Source organism: Schistocerca gregaria, chromosome 8 (assembly GCF_023897955.1).
Source record: "Schistocerca gregaria isolate iqSchGreg1 chromosome 8, iqSchGreg1.2, whole genome shotgun sequence".
NCBI lineage: Eukaryota > Metazoa > Arthropoda > Insecta > Orthoptera > Acrididae > Schistocerca > Schistocerca gregaria.
Window position 1 is genome coordinate 128,669,810 of NC_064927.1, and position 25,396 is coordinate 128,695,205.

Here is a 25,396-nt window from a genome sequence, read left to right on the forward strand (position 1 = left end):
GACCTGTTGAACAAGAAGTGAGCATCTCTCTGGAAATTAGAAATCCAGCCATTACTGGTGATGTAATCTGAATCGACCATCTTCTGCTATCTTCATATTGCCCTTAACAGGTTTACCCACAGTTCCTTTACTCCACAACGAGTGCCCCCCTCCCCCCCACTTCGCAACACGCCTTTTGTAGTTCAGGGCTCTCTTTATGGTGTTCCATATTTTGCTGGACTACCCTTGACTTTAGATCCTTAACACTAAGTATATCTGCCCACTTTTATTGCTCTGTATTTTGAGGAAGGTCCTCATGTGGTTACATCTGTCCTCGGTTTAAGTACATGAATTTTCCCCTGTTGGTGTTGCCATTGGTCATGGAGACATTGGTGTTTCCTCCACACCAGCCAGGTGTCTGCCATTCACTACTTTCGTCTGGTCTTTAGTGCCATTTTTTCCCCTTCCTCTTCCTTCTGTCCTGACAGTCATTTTACTACATTGTTTCCCCATTTTTCCTTACCCTTGACTGGACTGTGCGGATAGTTCATCCCTTGGTTTCTGCTACAGGTCACAGGACAAATGATATAATTATTTAATACCTCCCCCTCACCAACTGTCATCATAAATGTTGTAATTATGTAAAATAATCATTGACAACAAACCACATGCCTTCTTGTTTGCAGTAAAAGAGTGGCACATTTATTGATAAATCAAGGAGGACTGGGCTCCTGTGGAAATTGTGAAGTCCATGTAGCACAGTATTTAATTTGAGAATGACTTGATGATCTTTTGTGTGAAGTCCACAGTGTGGAAGAAAGATCAGAGTAGGTGACCATGCATGGCTATATTAGATGACTGCACACTGCAATGCAAATGTGCACAGCAACACCATATGTGAAACAGGAGGTGCAACATGATCAAACATCAGTCCCTGTCTGTTTGTAGTGATTTGCAGGAAAGTGACATTTGTAGCTAAGGTGACCCAGGAGGTCAGTAACTGGTGCACACAGTTCAGTGTGTGGAGAATACTGCTGATATCATCAGCATTGGACAAAAAAGTCACTATCATATTAAACTGAAGGCAAGAGTTGTTGTGGAGCACTGAACTCATTGTATAAGACACTATGACAGAACTTTCTCTTTAGTACAGTACTAAGTATGTGTAAGGGCAACACTGCTGCAGTGAGCAAGACGAGTTGAATGTGAAGTAGTTTGTATCTGATCGCATTGTTCAGTGTGAGGTCACTGAAGGTGCATATGCAACAGTACTCAGTAATGAACTGAGTCAAAGACTGAGACTTTGCCAGAGCCATAGTGTTCCTAGATTGCATAAATGCTGCTAGGCCACAGCAAGACATGCCTGAAATTTTTCTCTAGCTGATTGGTTTTTCTGTCAGTTGTGAAGATAAATGTTGCAGGGAAGATTTTTGTAAGTTTCTAAAAACTGACACTTGAGGGACTCGTGTCAGATTTTTTGTGTATTAGAAAATTAGAAATGTTGTTAGTCTTTATTTAAAATTATGCATTAAGTCATGGAGGTAAGAACGAATCCACCCATTTTGTAAGTGTCATACTGCATAATTATTTAGTTTCTGTTGCAGAATAGGGTGATCAGTTACACCAAAAAATTACTATGGTCAAAGAATATCCCATACACACACTGCTTGTTACTGACCACAGTTAGTAGTTTGTCTGGAAAGGCAAAAATATATGACTGGCTTGACCTGCTATTTCTGAATTAATGTTGTGAATCAGTCATTTGTGTATTCAAGAAGGATGATAGTCTTCCAAGAAAGTTTTCCAAGAATTTGGCTGAAGCCTGACAAAACTGATACAGTCTGTAATTTCAAACTTTACATTTGGCTCCTTTTTTGTGCAGTGGTGTAACGTCTGCAATTTTTACCTTTCTGGAATATACCACTCAAGAATTATGAATTGTAAATATGTTATTAGTTCTAAAAAATACTGCACTGGATTTGATTACAATATCTAGTATTTCATCAGCACCAGGTGAATAATTTTTGGGTAATCTTTTCAACCATAAATAATTGCTTAGTTATTGTAGGAGACATGAATAGTGTTCTTGCATAAATGTTTGAATCTGGTTGTGATCTATTGCTATATGATTGTGTGTTTGTTAATCAGGTTTTGTGCTGTATTTGAAAAGAAATTGTCACCACTACTGTGAGGTCAGTTACTTCACTCTTATTTTCACATAGTTCTAGGTTATTCTATTGACATTGCACTCATTTCTTTTCTGATATCTTTCAGAAAGACTGCTGTCCACAATGCTGAAAAATTCAGCATGCTAAAGAGGAATTAAAATATTATCCTAAACTTATTATATAAATGATGTTTCAGGAAAAGAGAAGACTAAGCGTGTAATTAAGGGCAGCTTTGATGTGGGTTCCCAATATCATTACACAATGGAAACACAGTGTGCTGTGTGTATCCCATCTGAAGATGGATTGGATGTCTACCCTGCCACACAATGGATGGACTTGACACAGATTGCCATATCAGAGGCACTAAAAATACCAGAAAACAGGTAAAGATGGCAATTTCATCGCATATTCATACATAAAAGTTCAGAATTTAGATGTAATTTGATACTGGAGGGAAGATCCTACTGTGTACTCAAGACTTTACATAATCTTTTATACTAGTCTCATTTCCAAATTCCTGATGTCAATGTATTTCACTGTACCAAATCTTCAATACCAAAGATAAGTTACTTTCTTTAGTGTACAGGGTAATGACCTTTCCTTCCAGTGTAATTCCCACAGTATAAAGCCATTTCACAATAACCAGAAAATAAGAAAATCAAAGGTATTTGTGTAATTGCATAATATAATAGTCATTAGCTTTTTGCTGACAGTGTAGTGTGTTCATAAATGTTGCTTAAGTCTGTAGAAATTTTGCTAGAAATGATGTAGAATTTTTCTTTCTCAGTACCATTGCCATTTTGTTGATTGTGGCTATAGATGACCTTCCAATCATCAACTAAAAATTAAAATATTAGGTACACAAATTTCACATAAGCTTACATATTTTTTTCATAATTTTCATGCAAGAAAAATTTGTCTCCAATGGAAAAGGTTTTAAAGGTGGAGCTCGAAATGTCCTATTTGTGTAGTTATTACTAATAAATATGTGAAATCACCAAATGCATGTACATTAATATTAGAAAATCTCCCAGTTTACATGTAAAATATTATTTTCATGCTTTGATTAGTGTGACTTACAAAAATGAAATATCTGTGCATAAAACAGGTACATAAATGAAGTGCATAAATTTCGGAAATCCACTTTTACTCATTATCTATATTACAATGACACGAAATTTTAGGGAAATGCTGAAGTATTACTGTGAAGTTTAACATATTTATTTTCCTCATTATTTTAAACTACTAAATCTGGGCTGCAACAAGTAATTTATACTAAAATGACATTCTGCATCATGATTCCATCAAAGGGCAGTAGTCAGGTGACCAACTGAAATGTCATTCTAAACCAGTCCCAGAAAACTTCACAGTATTACTATTGCCAATGGAATTTATGGTGACATAAGTATCTAGAATTACTAGCAGAAACTTTGTGCTTATCCCAGTACAAATTTTAAGAAAATTTCAATGTTGGGAATCCCACAGCTTCTTGAAAATTTTTAGTATCCCATAAAGATAGGTAGTTTATAAATTTCCAGTCTGTGATGCTTTGGGTTATCATTGAACTAAATGTAACAGAACATAGTAGCATAAAATTTGTGCAGCTGTGGTATCTGATAGTGTAGAACATATATTTCCACATAAAACTGTCTATATAAGATAGCTTACAAATGTGGAAGGCTTAAAAGTTACAGTAAAGAGCAGTATTGAATGATCTATATCTCTAAGATCAAAGAGTAACTAATGACAAGTACTAGTCATGCAGAATGTTTATACACCACTGTAAACTTCTGTTTGTGGAGACAGAATGAGATGCTACATAACTCACACCTCCCCCCCCCTCCACCCCCTCTCAGTTAATGATATCACAGATAAAACTTCACACGTCACCCTCCATGCTTGCTTTATAGAAACATGTTGTGCCAGTGGAACCAGTGGTTTCAGTGGGATGTGAGGTACCAGTCTTCAGTGGTGTCGTCTTTTGAGGTGCCTAGTGTCTGCAGTCTCTCATGGTGGCTGCAGCATATGGGGACATTGTCTGGTGCTATACTTCTTTCTTCTAATTTGCCTCCTGTCATCATTGCTGTGTCCAATGCTTCTAAAAATGTGGGCCTGTAGCTCAAGTGCAACATTCATAGCAATATCAATCTGGAATGTGTGGCCACCTCTACTAATCACCAGATAGGTCCATCGTATGGTGGCTGCAACTGCTTGTGTACTGCATTATTGTGAAAGAATGTGTGTGCAATTCTCAAGATTTGCAACACAACAGTGTCTCCCAGCCTGACTTCTAAATGCACACATTTGAAACATTGATAAGTGGCAGAAATGTGCCTAACGGTACTTTGATGTGCTGTGTGATCTTGCTTCTGAGATGCACTGCATTGCTTGACAAATGTTATCCCTTACAAGCCAGATGAAACTTTTTACCAATCTAATAGTGGCTTCTACTCCTGGATGTGCCAGATAGTGTACTGATGCAATTGCTTGTGTTCGGTCCACATAGGACATAATAAAATTAAACACTCTAGTAAATGCCTGCATTTCTTGACCACAGTGTAAGCTGCATACAGTGTGTGGTCATAAGTTGCCCAATGTTGCTGTGAAGGTGACAACTTGTGACTGAAGAATGCTATGGGCTGCCAACAATGCTAAACCTGTCATTGCAGTATCGTGCCAGTGGTGGTATGCAAGGCATCGACAATAACTGAAAGTGGAGCCTGTGCCACTACTGGATGTGCTAACTGTGCAGCCTCTGCAATTGCTGTTTTTATGGGTCTCCCTTGCTTATCCAATGTGACATGTAGTTTGGCTTTGGTGTGCCCTTATGAAATTCATTCAGGGTAACTGTCATCAGTGCGTAATTGTGTACAAATCTTCAGTAAAAATTTATGATCCCGAAAAGCCAGTGTAGCTCTCAAACTGTAATAGGGCAAGGATACTTATTTATGGCTTCCACTTTATCTTCCCAAGGTAAATTACACACACACAAAAAGTTTTGCATCATCCTGGTTCCCAGAACTCCTGAAGATAGATGTTGACTGTGGATACTTTATCACAGACAGTGTCCATTTGGCTGTTCAGATATGTCACTAAACCCTTCCAGAGATGTAAACAACCAACCATGAGTAGCACCTATTAGACAGCCAACCAGTTAGTCATTCACCAGGAAAGAGATAAACAGCTCATGTTGTCTGTAGGTGAACTGTACCTAGATGGTCAATAGTAGAGTTAGATTGCATCTGCATTGTTACTTTATGCCAGGAAGGGCTCTCAACAAGGGAAGTGTGCAGGTGTCTGAGTGAACCAAAGCAGCATGGTACAGATGGGCCGAACAGCTTGCTGTATGTATTGTTCAGGACTGGTATCACATTAACTTCACCGATGACTGTTTCATATGCCTTAAACCAGGCAATTATCAAATGTGTTTGGAGGCGACCTGGTTAGGTAAATGCTTTAGACACACTGTCCAGGGAGTGCAGGAAGGTGGAGGTTCCCTGCTGTTTTGGGGTGGCATTATGTGGGTCCAACGTATGCTACTGGTGGGCTTGAAAGCTGCTGTAATGGCTATACAATACATGAATGCCAATCCTCCAACCAATAGTGCAACCATATTGGCAACACATTCGTCTTTGTGAACAAAAATTCATGTTCCCATTGTGCACAGCTTGTGAATGAGTTCTTTCAGGATAATGGCACTGCTTGACTAGAGTGGGCAGCATGTTATCCAGACATAAACCCTTGTGAACATGCCTGGGATAGATTGAAATGGGCTGTTTATGGATGATGTGACCCACCAACCACTCTTGGGGATCTACACTGAATCACCATTGAGAAGTGGGGCAGTCTGGACCAACACTGCCTCAATTAACTTTGGGATAGTATGCCATGATGAATACAGGCACACATCAATGCAAGAGGACATCCTACTGGGTAGCAGGGATACCTGTGTGTACACAATCTGGACCACCACCTGTGAAGGTCTCACTGTATAGTTGTACAACATGCAATGAGTGGTTTCCGTGGGCAATAAAAAGTACAGAAATGATTATGTTTATCTCTATTCCAATCTTCTGTACAGGTTCTGGAACTGTGGGAACTGAGGTGATGCAAATCATTTTTTTGTGTACATTTACATTACTCATTTTCCATAGCTCCCTTGGAGAGCAGTCTCTGGGATGTGGAAAGTCAGTTTTTTCTTTTACTTGGATACATAGATAGTGTACAATTATAATGCAGACAGAGTTATGAGCTATAATTGTTGTGAAGATATTCATTGATGGATTAAGAAGAGTTCTTTAATTCACTCTGAAACCAATCTTTATCACTTAAAAGACCTTTGACATGCTGTGGTAAGGTATTAAATATATGAATACCCATAAATTTGACTTTTTGTACTAATGCTAAGATTTTATAGTTCTTATACAGATTGTTTTTGGTTCTGGTATTATAACCATGTTTTGCAATATTTTGTGTGAAAGAGACATGTTGGAAATGACAAAGGACATCAGTAAGTATACGTACTGAGAAGTAGTAGTTAGAATATCAAGTTTCTTAATGAGGTCTCTGCATCATAATCTAGAACTGACACCAAACATAATTCTAAGGACTCTGTTCTGAATTTTGAAAATGTTCTCTTTGTGAGAGGAGTTTCCCCAACACGAGATTCCATAACTCATTAGTGAATAAACTAACTTCTACATTTTAAATAACCTATTTCTGTTATAATGCATACAGCAAATGTAGCTGAACTAAGGTGTTTCATTGAGTCTGGAGTGTGATTTTTCCAATTTACATTGTGGTCAATTTGTAGCCCTAAAAATTTGACACTGTCTACAGCTTTAATTTCATAGTTTGAATAAGTTATACTTATAGGGTCAGGTACTCTTTGTGAGGTAGTAAACTGTATGTAATGGGTCTTCTCCAAAGGATGTTGGAAATTTCAGTGGTCTTTTATGTCCACAAGGGAAAAATCTCTGTTCATAAAATAAAGTAACAAAAACCATAAATTTTATTTTCCCAAGTGGTTGCCTGTGCTATAAGGCTTATTTTGCAAAAAAATTTACAGGTTAAGTCCCCTTGTTTACACATTTTTTAAATACAAAAATGCAACTACATATTTTTCCTGTTCAATTGGTTTCATTGTAAGTCAGATTTTATCAACATTCGTTACATTGTAGAATATCTAACCTCCAAGTTTCACATTGTTTTGAATGAAAAAGGCAATTTCTTTAAAACTCTTAGAGAAGTTTCTCATAGCCATTAAATAAATATGTCAACTTCAAAAATTTAAGTACTGTAAAATGGAAAGAGTACAATGACAAAATGTGGTATGACATACTTCTCTATAGGGAAAACAAACAAGCAAAATTTCATCTAAATCTGAGAATGGATGAGAGTGCCTGGATGATGTACCATGGCATTGTCCTGTATTGAGACAAGTGGAACTTACACATGCCTGTCCTGTGTTAAATGGACTGTCAGATCACTATGCCCAGTCAAATTAATTTACTCAGCTTCATGTACAGTCCAGAAACAGTGAGATGTTGATTAACAGTAAAACATAAGATTATAAAGAAAACTTACAAAAATGTTGATTGCAATTAAGTTGGCAATAAGACCACTGATATTTCTACATATTTCTTAATGGAGTTGCATCCATTTTTGAAAGCAATTTTTTCTATTGTCAACACAGTAATAGACATTCCTGACATGGATGAATATCTGAAAGAGCTATGCCTAAAGCCATCACCATAAACTCTTCAAGGTACTGCAAGACCATCACAAAACAAATAACAAATTTGAAGAGTTCATTCACACATACAGCACCCTCTCCTTAAGCATGTCAGTGTCAGACTACAGGAGTGTGCTGTGATGTCTGTAGCAGATGTTTTGTTGCCATAGATCATCCTCCACACAGTCTAGACTTTCTTACATCAGATTTTCATTTGTTTGCGAAACACCTTCAAGGACCTCACTTTGATAGTGATTAAGTGGTGCAAGTAGATTTTTGGTTGTGGCTCCATCAACAAACATTCTACAGAGATGGTATCAACAAGCTGGATATCTTAGTGGGAGAGTTAGATTTGAAGGTGGCTATGTTGATAAATGAAGATAGTGGCATTACTTTTTGATATGCCCTTGTATCTTATGCCTGCATTGGATGAGTATGTGAGGTGTGAGGTGTGAGGAAGTGCCACATGCTGCAGATCAGCCTAGGGACCTTGACTGCTCTGGCCTGCACATCTGACTAATCTCTGATGCACTTTTCTCATCTGTAGCTCTGAAACTGTTCTCAGTGCCTCAATTTCACCATTCCCTTTTACTGTCACAATTATATCAGGTTTATGGGTTTATGGTTAGTGTGACCATACCTCATAATAGGGGACTGATGACTTCCCTGTTCAGTAGCTTAACCCTGTACCATCCTAGAAATGAAGAAAATTTTTGTGAATGTTTGTCAAGAACAAATGTCCTTGCAACCAGGAGCTTAAATGATGCTTCTGTACTGAAAGCTAGCTTTATCATATGTTTTGATTATAGCAGATTCAAAGAATGATTTTAACTCTGAGGTGTTAATGGTACCTTTTATAGATATGACAATTAAGGCAACTTAGTGATATACCACTTTATAGTTGCTTTGCAAATTAGTCACACCTGCATAGTTATAGAATGAAATGTTAATAATGTTGAAACTGATGTTGTAAGGCATGTAGATGATTTTTAAAGAACTCTGGATTCCATGAAAACTACAGAGAATGTTCCCTTCTACACAGCATCAACATGCAAGTAAGGCGACTTGGTGGTGGTTATGGAGCAAAGATATCACGCAATACACTGGTGAGCACAGCCTGTGCATTAGCTGCATATCTTCAAAACAAGCCAGTTAGATTCATAATGACACTTGAAGCAAACATGGAATCAATAGGGAAAAGGTTAGACTGTGCTATGGATTATGAGGTAAGTGTGAAATAATTAATTTTGTCTCAGGACTGAAAAGATACATTAGTCTCCTTAGTTATTCCTTATTTCTTTAGAGTTTGAGTTCTGTTTTCAGATCCTCCTGCCAGAGGTTACAGTCCTTCCTCTGGCATGAGTGCGCATGTTGTTCTTTGCATAAGTTAGGTTAAGTTAGTTTAAGTAGTGTGCAAGTCTAGGGATGACCTCAGCAGTTTGGACCCTTAGGAATTCACACACATTTGAACATTTTTCTGTTTTAAGGGTAATGAACATTATTTGTAGGCTGAGAGTTTATACAGATCAGATACAAATGTTGGCTTCCACATTTGCTGCTGTGTAACTGTGCGAAAAAGAGCAGAAGATATGTTGAAACTGCAACTGTTGTAGTTCATGCAGAATGTTAGACAAATGTTATGTGATTCTGGGCCGTTTTTCGTCTGAGGTGCAATGTTAGGTTGGACATTAATAGTGACTGTGAAATCCTTAGATGTTAGGTAAAAATGGTTGTTCAAATAGTGCTTAATTCTGAATGTTATTAACTTTCAGAATTACCAGTATCTGTGTGCAAGTAACAAATATGTAAATAAAAAGCTATAAGGAATTGATTAAACTTACCTGCTTTGTCCATCTTAATTGTTCTGCCATTCTTCATGTTAATTGTAGTGTCTCAGGAATAAATTTATAATGGGTTGCTATTGTTTGCATAAGTCTGACCAGTTTTCATTTTAAATGATGTATTGTGATGAATATTTGTCACACAATCACCTACATTTTTATAAAAATGTCACATATCATCTTCACCATTTCAATAAGTGGAGCAACGTACTTTGTGATTCTTTAATAGTTTGTCAGTACGTCAGTGGAAGCTGCTTTTTGGATGAACTTCACTTTATTCATTTTCAGAAATGAATGACTAGTGGAATAATTTATAGCTATTTATTAATGACATGCATATGTTGAGCATGAGTTGGCAGGTAGCAATACACTGTGATCAAATGTATCTGGACATGTGGCTGAAATTGACTTAAAAGTTCATCGTGCCCTCCATAGGTAATGCTGCAATTAAGTATGGTGTTCGCTCACATTTAGCCTTGATCACAGCTTCCACTCTTGCAGGTGTATGTTCAATAAGGTGCTGGAAGGTTTCTTGGGAATGGCAGCTCGTTCTTCAGAGTGCCGCACTAAGGAGAGGTCTTGATGTCGGTCAGTGAGGCTTGGCACAAAGTCGGTGTTCCAAAAACATCCCAAAGATATTCTGTAGTATTCAGGTCAGGACTCTGTGCAGGCCAGTCAATTACAGGAATGTTATTGTCAGGTAACCACTCTACCACAGGCCATGCATTATGAACAGGTGCTCGATCATCTTGAAAGATGCAATCGCCATCCCTGAAATGCTCTTCACCAGCCTGAAGCAAGAAGATGCTTAAAACATCAGTGTAGGCCTGTTCTGTGGTAGTGCCATGCAAAACAAGGGCACAAGCCCCCTCCATGGAAAGCACAACCACACCATAACACCATGACCTACAAATTTTACTGTTCACACTACACACTGGCAGGAGAAGTTCACTGGGAATTTGCTCTACCAACTCCCTGCCATCGGAGTGTCACATTGTGTACCATAAGTCACTCCACACAATGTTCATCTGCTGTTCAATTGTCCAACATCTACACTCCTTGTACCAAGCAAGGCATCGTTTGGCATTTACTAGGTTATGAGCAGTGGTTTGGCCATGAAATCAGTTTCCTTATGTCCTGCCTAACTGTCATAGTACTTGCACTGGATCCTGACTCAGTTTGGAATTTCTGTGTGATGGTCTAGTTATATTTGCTTATTACACATTATGACCCTCAACTGTAAGCAGTCTGTCAGTCAACAAATGAGGTCCACCTGTACACTTTCGTGCTGTATTCCACTTCACTCTATCAGAAACGGTGAACCTAGGGATGTTTAGGTGTGTGGAAATCTCGCGTACAGATGTACAACACCCAACACCTGACCATGTTCGAAGTCTGAGAGATCAGCAGAGTGCTCCATTCTGATCTCTGTCTAATGACTACCGAGGTTGCTGATATGGAATACCTGGCTGTAGGTGGAGTATAATGCACCTATATGAAAAACGTGTTTTTTTTAGGGTGTCTTGATACTTCTGATCACATAGTGTATTTTCATTGGTAGACATTGACATATACATGGTACCACTGAATGAGTATTATCAGTGTAAAAAATCAGGAAACATATATGAAGATATTGTACATTATATAATTTTGTTGCATAATTGAAGCATTTCATTGCAGCTTGTTTCTTAAAAACAAAGCAGATTTAATACTGTGTGTACTGCAAGTTTCACAGTAAGTTGAAATTCCTCTAGGTTGGCGTAGATGATGATGGAGTCATAACTTATTTGGAAGCAAAGATGTATCATAACTGTGGTGCTCATAGGAATGATAGTTCTGCAGGTGTTGCACTTGACTCATTCAAGAACTGTTACGATAACAGCACTTGGAATGTAACTGCTTACAATGTCATCACAGATGTTGCACCTAACACATGGTGCAGAGCGCCAGGTTTGTTAATTTATTATTATACTACTTTAAATATGAAGTTCCCAGTTTTTACAGAAAATGTGCACTTTTTAGGCATACTGTCAAACTGTAAACTTGCTAATAATGTGTGTAGTAACTTCCATCCCCATGTAGTAGACTGGGGAATAGTAGCACCAAGACACATTAACTTCCAGAACATGATTTTATTCACAAATCGAGAATACACAAGAACACAGCAAAGGAAGCTGAACATGAGCTGGTGGGCATGAAATCCTGTAGTCACACAAGAGGGTGAAGGAGCTGTCCTGTGCAAGTGGAAGGAGGTTCATTGTGTTATGGTCCATAGATGCAGGTGTAGAGGATGGTTATCCAGAGCACACCTTCACCTGGTATTTTGATCAGGATATGGTCCTTAGGTCAGACACTGGAAGGTGTCCAGCAGTTTAATGTGGGTTATGAATGTTTCAGGTTATGCTGCCAGACACACAAATTAAATACAGGCTGTGCCATCTCAAAGGTGAGTCCATCTAAGCTAAGACCCAAAATGTTGACTGTAACTGTAAATGGAGGGCGGAGAAGAGAGGAGAGGAGAGGAGAAGAGAAGAGAAGACAGGACAGGATAGTGGGGAAGAGGACAGCTGCACAAGAGCATCTTTCATTGCACACTTCACATGCTGTAGCTTGTAAAAGACTTCATTTTCACCACTGGAAAAAAATGACTGTTTGTGGCAGAAGTGTTGCAGGGTTCAGTTACGGAGGGCTCAGTTAATGTCCTGGGTTCAGGGAGATGGTTTGGCATTTTCTATTTAACAGTTTGTCAATAGCCTTTTGTCCTCAGCTAAGGACTTCACAAGGGCCCAAGTGTGGAGCCTGGAGAGATGTGCAAACTGAGTTATCATGAAGCATGACATATTCGCAGTGTGTGTTCTTCATGAATGAAGGTTCATTGTAGTACAAATGTAAGAAATCTGTAAGTGTGTTCAATTAGTTAGAACAGGCAGCTCATCTTGAGTGAGATGAGATAGCTCTATGAACTCAGCTGGCAGAATGATGGGTTCACCATATAGAAGGTTGGTGAGTGACACCAGGAGTTTTTTTGTGTGCAGCATGGATAGCAAGGAGGATCTGTGGTGGTGCCTCTGACCACATCAACTTACTGGATACACCATTTATTTGCAAATATCATATATGCAATAACACAGTATGTAAACCAGCTAGTGAGCAAAAACAAAAGTCAAGTTCAACCAAAGAGTCTGTTCAAAGCACAAAGATGCTGTTTGAGTGGTTGATACTTGCCACAAGTAAAATGTTATGACCAGGGCTAGGCTTTTTAGGTACAAATTTCAGATCAAGAAAGGAAGGGAAAAGATGCTCAAATAAGATAAAAAAGGGACAAAACATGCTGGATTATTGTACTAATTTATTTCTCTTTCCACTATTCTAGGATACAAGTCATCAGCAAATCGTATTGTTGATACCCTTTCACCTTTAATTTTAATTACACTCTTGAAGCTTTCTATTATTTGCATTATTGCTCCTTCAATGTGCAGATTGAACCACAGTGGCAAGACTATATCCCTGTCTTACACTTTTTTAAATCCAAGCACTTCATTCTTGGTCATCCATTCTTACGCTTCCCTCTTAGCTTCGTACATATTGTATGTTACCTGTCTCCCTATAGCTTACCCCTATTTTTCTCAGAATTTCAAATATCTTCCATTTTTGACTGTAAAATGCTTTTTCCAGGTCAACAAATTCTGTAAACATGTCTTGATTTTTTGTTACTCTTGCTCCCATTATCAACCATTGCATCAGAATTGCCTCTCTGGTGCCTTTACCTTTTCTCAAGCCAAACTGATAGTCATCTAGCACATTCTAAATTTTCTTCTCCATTCTTTTGTATATTATTCTTGTCAGTGACTTGGAAGTATGAGCTGTTATGATTATTGTGCGATGGCTCTTGCACCTGTTAGCTCTTGCAGTCTTCAGAACTGTGTGGACGATATTTTTCTGAAAGTCAAATGGTTTACTTACATAACCAAGTTTGACAGCTTGTCTAAAGAAAGACATAAAACTCTAAATAGTTGAACTGCCAACTAGCAATTCTGTAATCATCTGTGTATATAGGTCACCAGAAGGTGATATGTTTTTTTTTATAATCATATGGAAGAGCTGTTAGGACTTAAACACCCTTAAAAAGTTATCATATGTGGAGATATCAATGTTGATTTCTCCAAGTCAGTAAATTTAAAGATGAAATCAAAGACTTGCTGAAGCCCTTTAACCTAAAATCAACTATAACCAATCCAACTCGTATAACCACTACTTCTGCAACAACCATAGATCAGGTGTTTGTAAACACAAATATATCTGAAAACACTGGTTTTAGTGATCACAATGCCCAAATACTAACAATCACTATTCCAGGAAACACAAAAGCCCAGAAAACTAGAACTATTGTGAGGAAGTTTAATAATGAAAACATGGATTACTTTTGTTCTCTTTTGAGAAGAGAAATCTGGACTAATGTATACAATTCAAACAGCACAGATGACAAGTTTGATAAAGTTTTGGCCATATACAAACATTTTTTGAAATAGCCTATCCTAAACAAACATCACTTACAAATTCTGTGCACAAACCAAATAAATGGATCACAACAGGAATAAAAATATCATGCCAGAATAAAAGGAACTTGAATGAATAGTCAAAGCAGACCACAAATTCTGTATTTATCAACTACTTTAAACAATATAAACAAATACTTAGACAAGTTATAACAAAAGCAAAGAAATGGGGAAATAACAAATTCCAGGAATAAGACTAAAGCAACCTGGAGTATCATATAAAGAGAAACAGGTACATCATTAGCCCACAAAAATATAGAACTTCATGAAAACAATAATAAAATAATCAACCCCAAAGTAGTGGTTAATAAATTTAGCAACTACTTTTCTAATGTTGCAAACCACCTAATTACCAAACATTACAACTCACAACCAGGCAGCAATACATTCCAGTCAGATATAAAAATTCTTAGAAGAACCCAATTCATGTCTCCAACAACACCTGAGAAATTATGTCATTACAAAAAGGTTATCCATCATTCGTGAGTGTCAATTCCCGAAAAATCTGTAAATGGCAAAAGTGACACCACTGTACATGAAAGGGGACAAACATGAAACTGCAAACTATAGATCTGTATCAATATTGTCAGGCTTTGGTAAAATTCTTGAAGGCTGACCACTTTTCTAAATAAAGAAAACGTAAGTGATGCACAACATGGATTCAGAACTGGTAGATCAACAGTGTCAGCTATTTATACATTCTTAAATGAAATTCTAACTACAGTAGATAGTAAGCAACATGTGTCTGGAATATTTCTTGATCTAAGTAAAGCCTTCTATGTAATTGATCATAATACTCTGTTGCAGAAGCTAGGTAATTATGAAATAAGAGGCCTGCCAAACAAGTGGATACATTCCTATCTTCATGATCATCAACAGATCACTCAAATAAAATACAAAGACATAAAAACACAAATTTGTAATTTTTACAGTAATGCACAAAAAATTACATATGGAGTTCCACAAGGGTCAGTCATTGGGCCAATTCTTCTCATTCTTTGTTAATGATTTCTCAGAACAAATAACTAAAGAGACAACAATACTTTTGCAGATGACACAAATATCCTAATCAAATCATGTGATGATGAAAGCCTACAAAAAATAGCTACAGGTATAATACAAAATTTGACACAATGATTCATCTACATCCTGTAGATGCATGTTATGTGTCTTCAATACAGCATTTTCCATTCTCTTTTGCATCCTCATGCCATTGAGCACTGTTGAATATTCTGCCTTTATGGGCAGTTTCCCGCCCCAAGGACAAGAGTGCCGTGAACCTCTGTCCACTCCTCCCCTCTCTTTGACAAGGCCATTGGCAGAATGAGGATGACTTCTTATGCTGGAAGTCTTTGGCTGCCAATGCTGATTGTTAATCGGAATCTAAGCAATGGTGAGGTTTGTGCCTGGGACAGAGAATGTTCAGATTACTGATCAGATGCTGCCCCTAGACCACAGGTCCACTGAGTGAAATTCCTACTTGTGTAAGAGCTGCACACAAATAAAGGTTTAATTCTTTCAAATTGTGGCTTTCTGAAGACCTCTGTTGAAATGTATTTCTAATAGAGGTGGTTATTATTTGCTTGCTTAGAGCTATAAATGTATGTTGATGCAATCTCATTGGTGTTTCTCTTCTAACAAAATTCCTGTACCCAAGTATTATGTCACATAACAGTTCCATCAATATCCATTAAATCTTGTTTGAATTACTGAGCCAGAACAATAAATCAGGCACTGGACAACCTGGACATGATAAAATCTTGTAGTACTCATTTAGTAACATCACAAAGAGCTAAATCACAGTGACACTCACACAAAACTCTTATACCCACTACCTCACTTGCAGTCCACATTATTTTATAACATTGCAACAATTACTGGAATGTTCTCATTCATGCTGAAACTGCAGTTTCAGTGATAGCTTCAAGCAGAATCCAGTCTAAATTCATGGAATTAAGCTGGTTATTGCCCTCAGCATGCCCAACCTCTGCCTCCACATGAGCAGGTGACATCTCTCACTATAAGAAACTTGCATTCAGAAACAGCATGCTACTGATTCTTGTGGGGAAAAGTCACACTGTCAATTGCATTACTGCAGGCTACTTCATATCAGTAAAGTGAGAGAAAGAGGCTTAGTCGAACACACAATTATTTTCCTTTGTGGCAGGTGTGCTATCAACTCCCACATGGCTTTTACTGAAAGATGTAGGCTTACTTTTCACATGTACACAGCAAACTGAGATGTTAATTGAAAGTTAAATGTTTATATTGATTAGAAATATTATAGAATAAATTGGAATGAAACATAAAAGAATGAAAGGGGAAGAGGAATTACGGGCATTGTTAGGACAAAAACTGATAAAGGTCACAGATAAGGGAAAAAGGTGCAAGATAGCATCTAACTCTCTATTATTCTTCACTTGATATTCCTTCACAAAACAAGCAGAAGAAAGTAACTGAAATAGTTTTACTTATTGCAGGTACTACTGAAGGTACAGCTTTCATTGAAAACATAATGGAGCATATTGCAAAGACTCTTGAGATGGACCCAATTGATTTTAAAATGAAAAACCTTGTGAAGGGTGATACATTAATTGCTGATATGGTCAGTTACTGGAAGACTGAAACAAATTACTTGGACAGACTAGCAGCTGTCAAGAAATTCAATATGGTTTGTTCAATAATGTTTAAAACTTACTACTGTAACTCATGGTTCCATTGAGATCTGAAGGCAGTGCAACAGTATCCACTGGTGTAAATAATTTACTTAGTATTCATGCTGACAGTGAAAAGTAGTGCTTTATATATGTAGGTTAAAATAGCAAATAATTTTGATTTCAAATTGCAGTATCAGATTACTAACAGAAACACAAATTCTATATTTTTCAAACCAACAGGAAAATCGTTGGAGGAAGAGAGGAATTTCAGTTGTCCCAATGACGTACGGGTTTCAGTATTTTGGAAATTTCTATGCCCATGTGTCAATTTACGCTCGTGATGGTACAGTTTCTGTGGCTCATGGTGGAATTGAATGTGGGCAAGGAGTAAACACAAAGGTAGGAAGTTCTTCAGGAATTAAATGTCAAAATAAGAATTTGACATTAAACCTTCCTGTAAAATTAGCAGAAGGAAATGAAACAAGTCAGCAAATTTTCATAATATGTTGAGGACTACTTATTAGTTCAAATTTTTGTAAAATGGTTACAAAATCTAGTAAATAGTCTGATACAGTTTAAAAATATTAAAATGCAATGTCACCAATGATTTAAATTAGTCTAATGTGTATGAGGTGAATGCTCAGGTGAGATACACCGAACACCACCTTATAATCAGGAGTTAATTTATTCACATCTTTACACATGTAAGGTTTACAGAGAACTGGATGGTGGAACTACACAAGGATAATGTTTTGCTTAGTTCAATGATGATGCTCAGATCGATACTGGTGTTTATCTCATCGGCACTACACATACAACTGCTCTACAAGGCTCTTCTAGGGCATAGCATTCCAAAGAATTGGAAAAGAGCACAGGGCATCCCTGTTTTCAAGAATGGACGTTGAACAGATGTGCAAAACTATAGACCTATATCTCTAACATCAATCAGTTATAGAATTTTGGAACATGTATTATGTTGGAGTATGACTTTCCTGGAGACTAGAAATCTACTCTGTAGGAATCAGCATGGGTTTCGAAAGAGACGGTTGTGTGAAACCCAGCTCGCGCTATTCATCCACGAGACTAAGAGGGCCATAGACACGGGTTCCCAGGTAGATGCCATGTTTCTTGACTTCCACAAGGTTTTTGATACAGTTCTCCACAGCTGCTTAATGAACAAAGTAAGAGCATATGGACTATTCAACCACTTGTATGATAAGATTGAAGAGTTCCTAGATAACAAAATGCAGCATGTCATTCTCAATGGGTATTGTAGGACCGTTGTTATTCACAATATACATAAATGATCTTGTGGATGACGTCGGAAGTTCACTTACGCTTTTTGCGGATGATGCTGTGGTATATCGAGAGGTTGTAATGATGGAAAATTGTACTGAAATGTAGGAGGATCTGCAGTGAATTGATGCATGGTGCAGGGAATGGCAATTGAATCTCAGTGTAGACAAGTGTAATATTCTGGGAATACATAGAAAGAAAGATCCCTTATCATTTAGCAGGTCAGCAACTGGAAGCAGTTAATTCCATAAATTATCTGGGAGTATGCATTAGGAGTGATTTAAAATGGAATGATCATATAAAGTTGATTGTCGGTAAAGCATTTGCCAGACTGTGATTGATTGGAAGAAGGAAATGCAATCCAAAATCAAAGTAGGTAGGTTACAGTACACAGTGTGGGATCCGTACCAAATGCACGGGTGAGATATACCAGACACCACCTTATAATCAGGAGTTCATTTATTCACATCTTTACACGAATAAGGCTTACAGAGAACTGGATGGCAGAATTACACAAAGATGTTTCGCTCAGTTCAGATGATGCTCATATTGATACTGGTGTCAATCTCATTGGCACTACACATACAACTGCTCTGGTTAACTTCCTAGCACTTAGTTGATTGAAAGAGAATAAGCTTACAGTAAATTTATTACAAAAGGTTGTTGTACTAATAAATCTCTTAAACAAATGAAAATTGTTCTGGAAAAGGGATTAACACTACACAGAATTAGACATCTGATACACAACTGGAAGCTATGCTGTTCCATTCTAGAGTCAGCTCTTTAGAGAATAATCTTAAGTTGTTGTCTACTTAGCTCTGTAAATCATTGTTAAGTACATACCAAAAGGTAGGATGCTTCAATTTGCACAATTTATCAGAGCTTCTTATATTATTCATTTATGAATATTGAGATAAAACATTACTGAAACACCTGTGCACCTGCTGTAATTAATTTTAGTGTAGGGTAACAATGACAATGAAAAAATTCAGAACTGATGTCAGATGTATTTTAGAACAACAAAACACACTGCCTCACAGACCAAGGAAGGTGATAAATAATTATCAGTAAAAAAAAAAGGTTGTTGTTGGTTGTAGATGCCATAAAAATTCAGGAAACTGAATAAGATATTCTGAACTTTCATATTACATAAAACAAATAAAACTCGCACTTGATGCATAAATCTGGTGAAATAATCCTTACACAATATTTTTATCCTATTTTTCGAATACATGCATTCAATGAGATGTGGGTGAAAATCTGTTAACCATGGTAAGTGTAAATTAATATCCTTATTTGTCAACCCAACTCTGATTACTAGTCAGTGTAGCATGCAAAAGAAAGTAGTCCAAATTGATGCCACACAGCCAACTATGAATTCATTCAGATCTACAAGAACTAGATAGTGTAGATCTGTTGGCTATGTTTCTCTTTAAGTTGACAACAACATAAAGTTTCACTGAGATTTGTAACTGCCACTGTTACTAAAGTTCATCATTTAACATATGCTCTGCCACAATGTAAGAGGGTCATTTTTAAGGTAACTACTGATACGGAGTTACAGAAACTTTATTTATGAATGTAAATTGTATCACAAACTACAATAAGCACATTTCTTTACTTTTCAACATAGTCACCCTGAAAATTTAAAAATTTGTCAAGTCACAGCACCAAATTTTGCATCCTATCATCAAAGATCTTTCCCGCCTGACTGTTAAACCAGTTAGTAATAGTCTTTCCACAGGTCATTTTCCAAGCACTTTCCACCATGAAATTCCTTCTGTTGTGGAAATGGATGAAGGTCTGACACAGCTAAGTCAGAATTGCATGGTGGATGATCCAATAATTCCCAATGAAATGTCCGTGCTACACCTTGAGGCCAAGCATTGTTGTGAAGCAGGACAACATGCCTAGAGCAGTCCCCACTGGCGATTTTAAATAGCATGCCTCAGGTTTAATAATGTTTCATGGTATATCTCAGCATTTATTGTTATTCCTTGTGGCAAAAAGTCTAGCAGAAGAACGCTTTCTCGTCACAAAAAACCATGGCCATTATTTCATGTGTTGAAGGTTCTTGCTTGAATTTTTGTTGGTGGGTTTGAATGATACCACGTACTGAATGACATTTATTCTCTGGAGTGTAGTGCACAATGCAGTTAAATCAGCAATCACAATGTGATTCAAGAACTGATAACCATCCTTCTGATAGTGCTCTGAAATGGACAAAGAATGGGCAATTCACTTTGTTTTGTGTTCTTTTGTTAACATTTTTGCCGCTCATCTAACATACATTTTTTGTAGTGGAGTTTGTCAGTAGCAATGTGACATACTGATTTTGAAACTTGTAGACATTTGTGGTGCAGCTCGTCAATAGTGAAGCACCTGTTCTGGCAAATTACCTCATCTACTTTTCGTATCATGTCAAATTATTTTACATCATGTACCTTTGTCTTCACTTCATTAAACAGGCTATAATATTTATGCCCATTTCCATCATCCATTGCACCTTCACCATAAACTTAAACATGCCACCAGCAAATTTCTACAGGATGAACTTGTTTCACATTTAAGAAACAAATATGTGAATGCACTTCACAATCAGTGGAATTACTGACTGAGAAGGTGATAAAGCAGTATAACCATACAACCAGCACTGGCAGAGATATGAAGCATAATGTTAGTATAGTGAGAGACTGGGCAACTGTAAATGGACATCATGTGACGAGATGCGTGGACATGATGTGCTATCAGTTCTAAATTTATAAATGACCCTCATAGATCTCTTGTTAGATAATTCTCCATTATCTTGCTGTTATGTTCATGTAGCTTTCTCCATGTGCAACCCCCACCAGCATTGACGCCCTTAGAGAAAACTGTGGAAACCAATATGTAACAATAATTAATAACTCTTTGTATTAGTTAAAACTGACAATGGACATGCTTCCACAAATCTCATATATTTGCAAGTATAATTTGTTGACAACTATAACAATTTTAGATAACTTGAGGACCAATTTTTAGCACATATTATGGTCTAAAAATGTGTACATTATCATTCATGTTCTAAACATTGCTTAAATGAATAATACTGCATAGCACATGAAACAAAGCTGCTCTGTCATACATGAATATGCCAGTCTTCCTTCATGCAGTAACTTTCTACAGTCAGTGAAATATATAATAATGAAAAATTGCTGCAGATGTGGAAGATGCTTTCATTGTATTTCTGTTTTTAACTAAGTGAATTCATGAAGACAACCCATACAGCAATTTTGGGATCTGGACTGTGTAATGTATTCCCTCCTTCCTAGTTGCAGTTATTATTCATATATGAGCAAAGTGTTTCCTGAACATTTGAGAGGAGTAAGATTACTATAAACATTTTAGTTTATTTAACTTTTCTTCTACAGTTGACTCCAGTTCTTGTCTAGGGGTCTGATGCTCACATTTTAGGTCCTCATGGCTGAATTGATCTAAATAACTTTGAAGATTGTTGTTTCAGAATTTGTTTCATGTTCATTTATTCCGCCATGTTTTAGTATTCACATTAAAAAGCCAAGCACTCCACTCTGCGGTAATCACAATATTACAAAGGGTTTAGAGTTTTTCTTGACAAATCAATTTCTATTAGTTTTCGTTATTATTTTATAAATGAATCCAGAAATAAACAAAGAAATAGTGCTAGACTGTGTAATTAAAAATATAAATTATAAGCGTGCTAAATAATTTGAAAATTACAAATGTTTCTAAAAAAAGTTTTAGCTGTACATTCAGAGCTAGTACATATTGATTGTAACACCAAAAATAAAGTAATTCCTTGTCAGAAGTTTTAGCTTGAAATATAACATTGTATATAAAATTATATAAAATTTTTCAGAAAAACAATGTATATAATATTGAGCTGTCCAAAATTTAAAAAAAATATTACTAGTATCAACTACTACTGTTGAGGGTAAGTAATGCTAGAGGATGAGGTCCCATTACTGTGAATTTTAACTTGAATGCAATTTCTAAATGAATTTTCATTAACTTCCCTTCTGAACTGGGTTTTGACACTATAGCCCGATTTTTTTTTTTTCTTTTTTTCCAGGTTGCCCAAGTGTGTGCTCATGCATTAGGAATACCTCTAGAATTTGTGAGTGTAAAACCGTCAAATGTCCTGACAGCTCCTAACAACATTGTGACAGGTGGAAGTGTTGCAAGTGAATCATGTGCATATGTAAGTCCGAATACTCAACTTCATGAAAGCAGTTTTCATTAACTGCTTAACACACAACTTTGTAGTTAGTGTTAAGATATCAATTAACTGTGTAGATGAGATGTTCAGACATTGTTAGTGTGCTACCTCTCCCATCAAGCCATCAACCACATTTCATCAATAGTCCCTGCTTGCTGCAACCGTCCTTAATTGTCTGCTCCCAATACCACTTCACCCCAGTCGAGTAGAAGCACCATTATAATTAAGTTCACGACTCGCTGCCAGAAGGATATGCTAAGTAATCACGTTTGCTCCTTACATTTAATATCCATATTCTGCCATAAAGAATAGTTTTCATGACAATTAAAATTTTACAGATTTCAAAACTGTTACTTTCCTTCTATGTACTTTAAATGTTAGATTAGTTTATAAATTTTAAACCCTCTCTCCAGGCAACATTGCGTGCTTGTGAAGAACTAATGCAACGACTGGCACCTGTAAAAGCCAAACTCGAAAACCCAACTTGGAAGGACCTTATTGCTGCAGCACATTCAGCAAATATAGATCTCTGTTGCAGTTTCATGATGTAAGCTGGCTATCTTGCCATACAAAATACCCCAAATACAGCAAAATAAAACATTATAGTTATAGAACAATGTGCACGTCATCTCTGAAGTTGCATTAAATATTAAAACGCTAACCTCTGCATGTTCTTCAGGTATGCTGGTATGGCAGACACAATAACTCCATATAAAGTTTATGGTGTTACTGTAGCAGAAGCAGAAATTGATGTACTAACAGGACAACATCAGGTATGTTCAGATAACATGCAACTAGATAGAAAGTAAACAGTGTGGTCATTAGTAATCATTAGTTCCTTGTAGAAAGACTCATTTTTAAGAAAAGTACCAATTACTTTATTTAAATGTCAGTCTAGAAGTCATGCAAAGTATTCTTGAAATAATTAACAGTACAAATGTAAATTTCATTTTAAATACTAAAATTCATACTTTGATGCACCTTGCAATGTTCCAGTTACTACGTGTAGATGTACTGGAAGATGCTGGTGAGAGTTTGAGCCCTGAGGTTGACATAGGTCAAGTGGAAGGAGCCTTTGTTATGGGCCTAGGCTATTGGCTGGAAGAATTCATGGTTTATGATGACAGTACTGGGAAGGCACTAACCAACAGAACATGGGTAACTTTAGAGTGAAAATTTAAAAATTAAAACAAAACAATTTATTCTATTGGAACTTTTTAAAGTAATAAATAATTTTAGAATATTTAAGATTTGAACATTGTCACATTCTGAACCAACTGTGCATGGATCAAAATATTAAAAATGAAATGATTATTTACTTCATGGTCATTGTTAAATTCCACAGAAAAAGTGAAATGCAGTTTTTTTAGTAAAGGTATTGGTAATGTTTTTTCTGTTTCAAAATAAACTTGACATTGCCAAGCTTCAGTAACTATCTTGGTGCAAGAAAATGGCTGACAGTTATTTTTCTTCATTTTAAGAACTACAAGCCACCTGGATTTAAGGACATTCCAGTAGACTTCAGAATACAACTAAGAAAAAATGCACCCAATCCTGTAGGCGTGCTTCGTTCAAAGGGTTAGTTACCTTCTCCTGTATAACTATACAAACCATAGTTTTACTTGGTTTTAACACAACTGAAATTCTGTCATTTACTGTTTAGCTACTGGTGAGCCACCACTCTGCATGAGTATTGCTGGCTTATTTGCAGTACGAGAAGCTGTATTAGCTGCCAGACAGGATGCTGGTAATGTTGAAAAGTGGTTTGAGATGAGTATGTATTATTCCTCTTTATCTGGGACTTTAATAAGCATTGATAATAATTAAAACTTGTGTAACTATTAAACACATCATATCTGTTTCACATAGTTAACACAATTTTGTTTTGCAGATCCTCCTGCAACACCAGAGAGAGTTCTCCTCACAAGCAAGACTAACTATAAAAATTTGGTTCTGTAATGGTAGGAGGTACAGAATTCTATTAATGCTGGGAAAGAGATACTGCTGACTATTTCTAAACCCAAGATGTTGATTCCTGTTTATATTTTGTGAAATATTTTGTGCTGTATACTCACATATTGTGTGTAATACCTTAAATTTTTCTTAGCATTTAATGTACAGAAAATGTATATCCACTGTTGAAATTTTGAAAAGTTTTTTATATTGATTGGAGACTGTTGTAAATAAATTTCATATTATTCTTGAATATTTTTAATATTTTGTATTCTTCAGAGAAATCTGAGATGTTTAGAGGAATTTGAGATGGACCTTACTCATTAATGGAATGATAAACAGTCTTTGGATTAGTTGCACCTTGAGTCATAACACTGACATTTAGAAGATTTTAGATAATATGATTAAAATTACTTTATGGTAACAATAATTCAATAGTGATGTGCTATGAATCTGAGTCTTACAATGAGTAGAGGAGGGAGGAGTGATAGTAAAGTTTAGTATAGGACTAATATCTGCCCATGTGACATTTATGGTACACTTGGCCTAGTGGTAAATGTTAACAAAATTTAATGGAACCTCCAACGCATTTCTGCAGTAGCTCATGCCAGTGAACAATTTTATCCACAGGTATTGAAAACATTTCAAATCAAACCTGTTATCTGTGGGTGAGGAATATAATTGTTACTACTTGTCATTAATTTTAACCTCAAGCTTATGGCATTAAAACATGCTTTTTACAACAGATTGAGAACTTAATGAAAATTATTCACTCACAGTTTGGCTTCATAAACAAAAAGTTCTTTCATATATTTCTGTGTGAACTGCTGTTTGCTTTAACAATTCAGGTTAGTAAAGAAATGAAGAGGAATATTCTTAGACTCATTTCATCTCTCACTACACCATTATTATTATGAAACATCAAAACTACAATTTTCTGGTTTTACTTAATGTATGCTCACTAACCAACCAAAC

The 25,396-nt window shown here is 36.6% G+C and overlaps 1 protein-coding gene across 1 annotated transcript in view; it reads left to right on the top strand.

The window, feature by feature from the left end:
- LOC126285446 (xanthine dehydrogenase-like) overlaps positions 1-24,674 on the top strand; it is a 125,817-nt gene extending 101,143 nt beyond the window's left edge. Inside the window, exons 16-27 of the mRNA XM_049984833.1 lie at positions 2,344-2,530; positions 8,924-9,107; positions 11,477-11,672; positions 16,759-16,949; positions 17,176-17,334; positions 22,322-22,450; positions 22,882-23,015; positions 23,148-23,241; positions 23,465-23,626; positions 23,950-24,046; positions 24,132-24,242; positions 24,360-24,674. Coding sequence (XP_049840790.1) covers positions 2,344-2,530; positions 8,924-9,107; positions 11,477-11,672; positions 16,759-16,949; positions 17,176-17,334; positions 22,322-22,450; positions 22,882-23,015; positions 23,148-23,241; positions 23,465-23,626; positions 23,950-24,046; positions 24,132-24,242; positions 24,360-24,427 — 1,712 coding nt within the window. The 3' untranslated portion in view covers positions 24,428-24,674. The remainder of the gene's footprint in view (positions 1-2,343; positions 2,531-8,923; positions 9,108-11,476; positions 11,673-16,758; positions 16,950-17,175; positions 17,335-22,321; positions 22,451-22,881; positions 23,016-23,147; positions 23,242-23,464; positions 23,627-23,949; positions 24,047-24,131; positions 24,243-24,359) is intronic.
- The last annotated feature ends 722 nt before the right edge of the window (positions 24,675-25,396 follow it).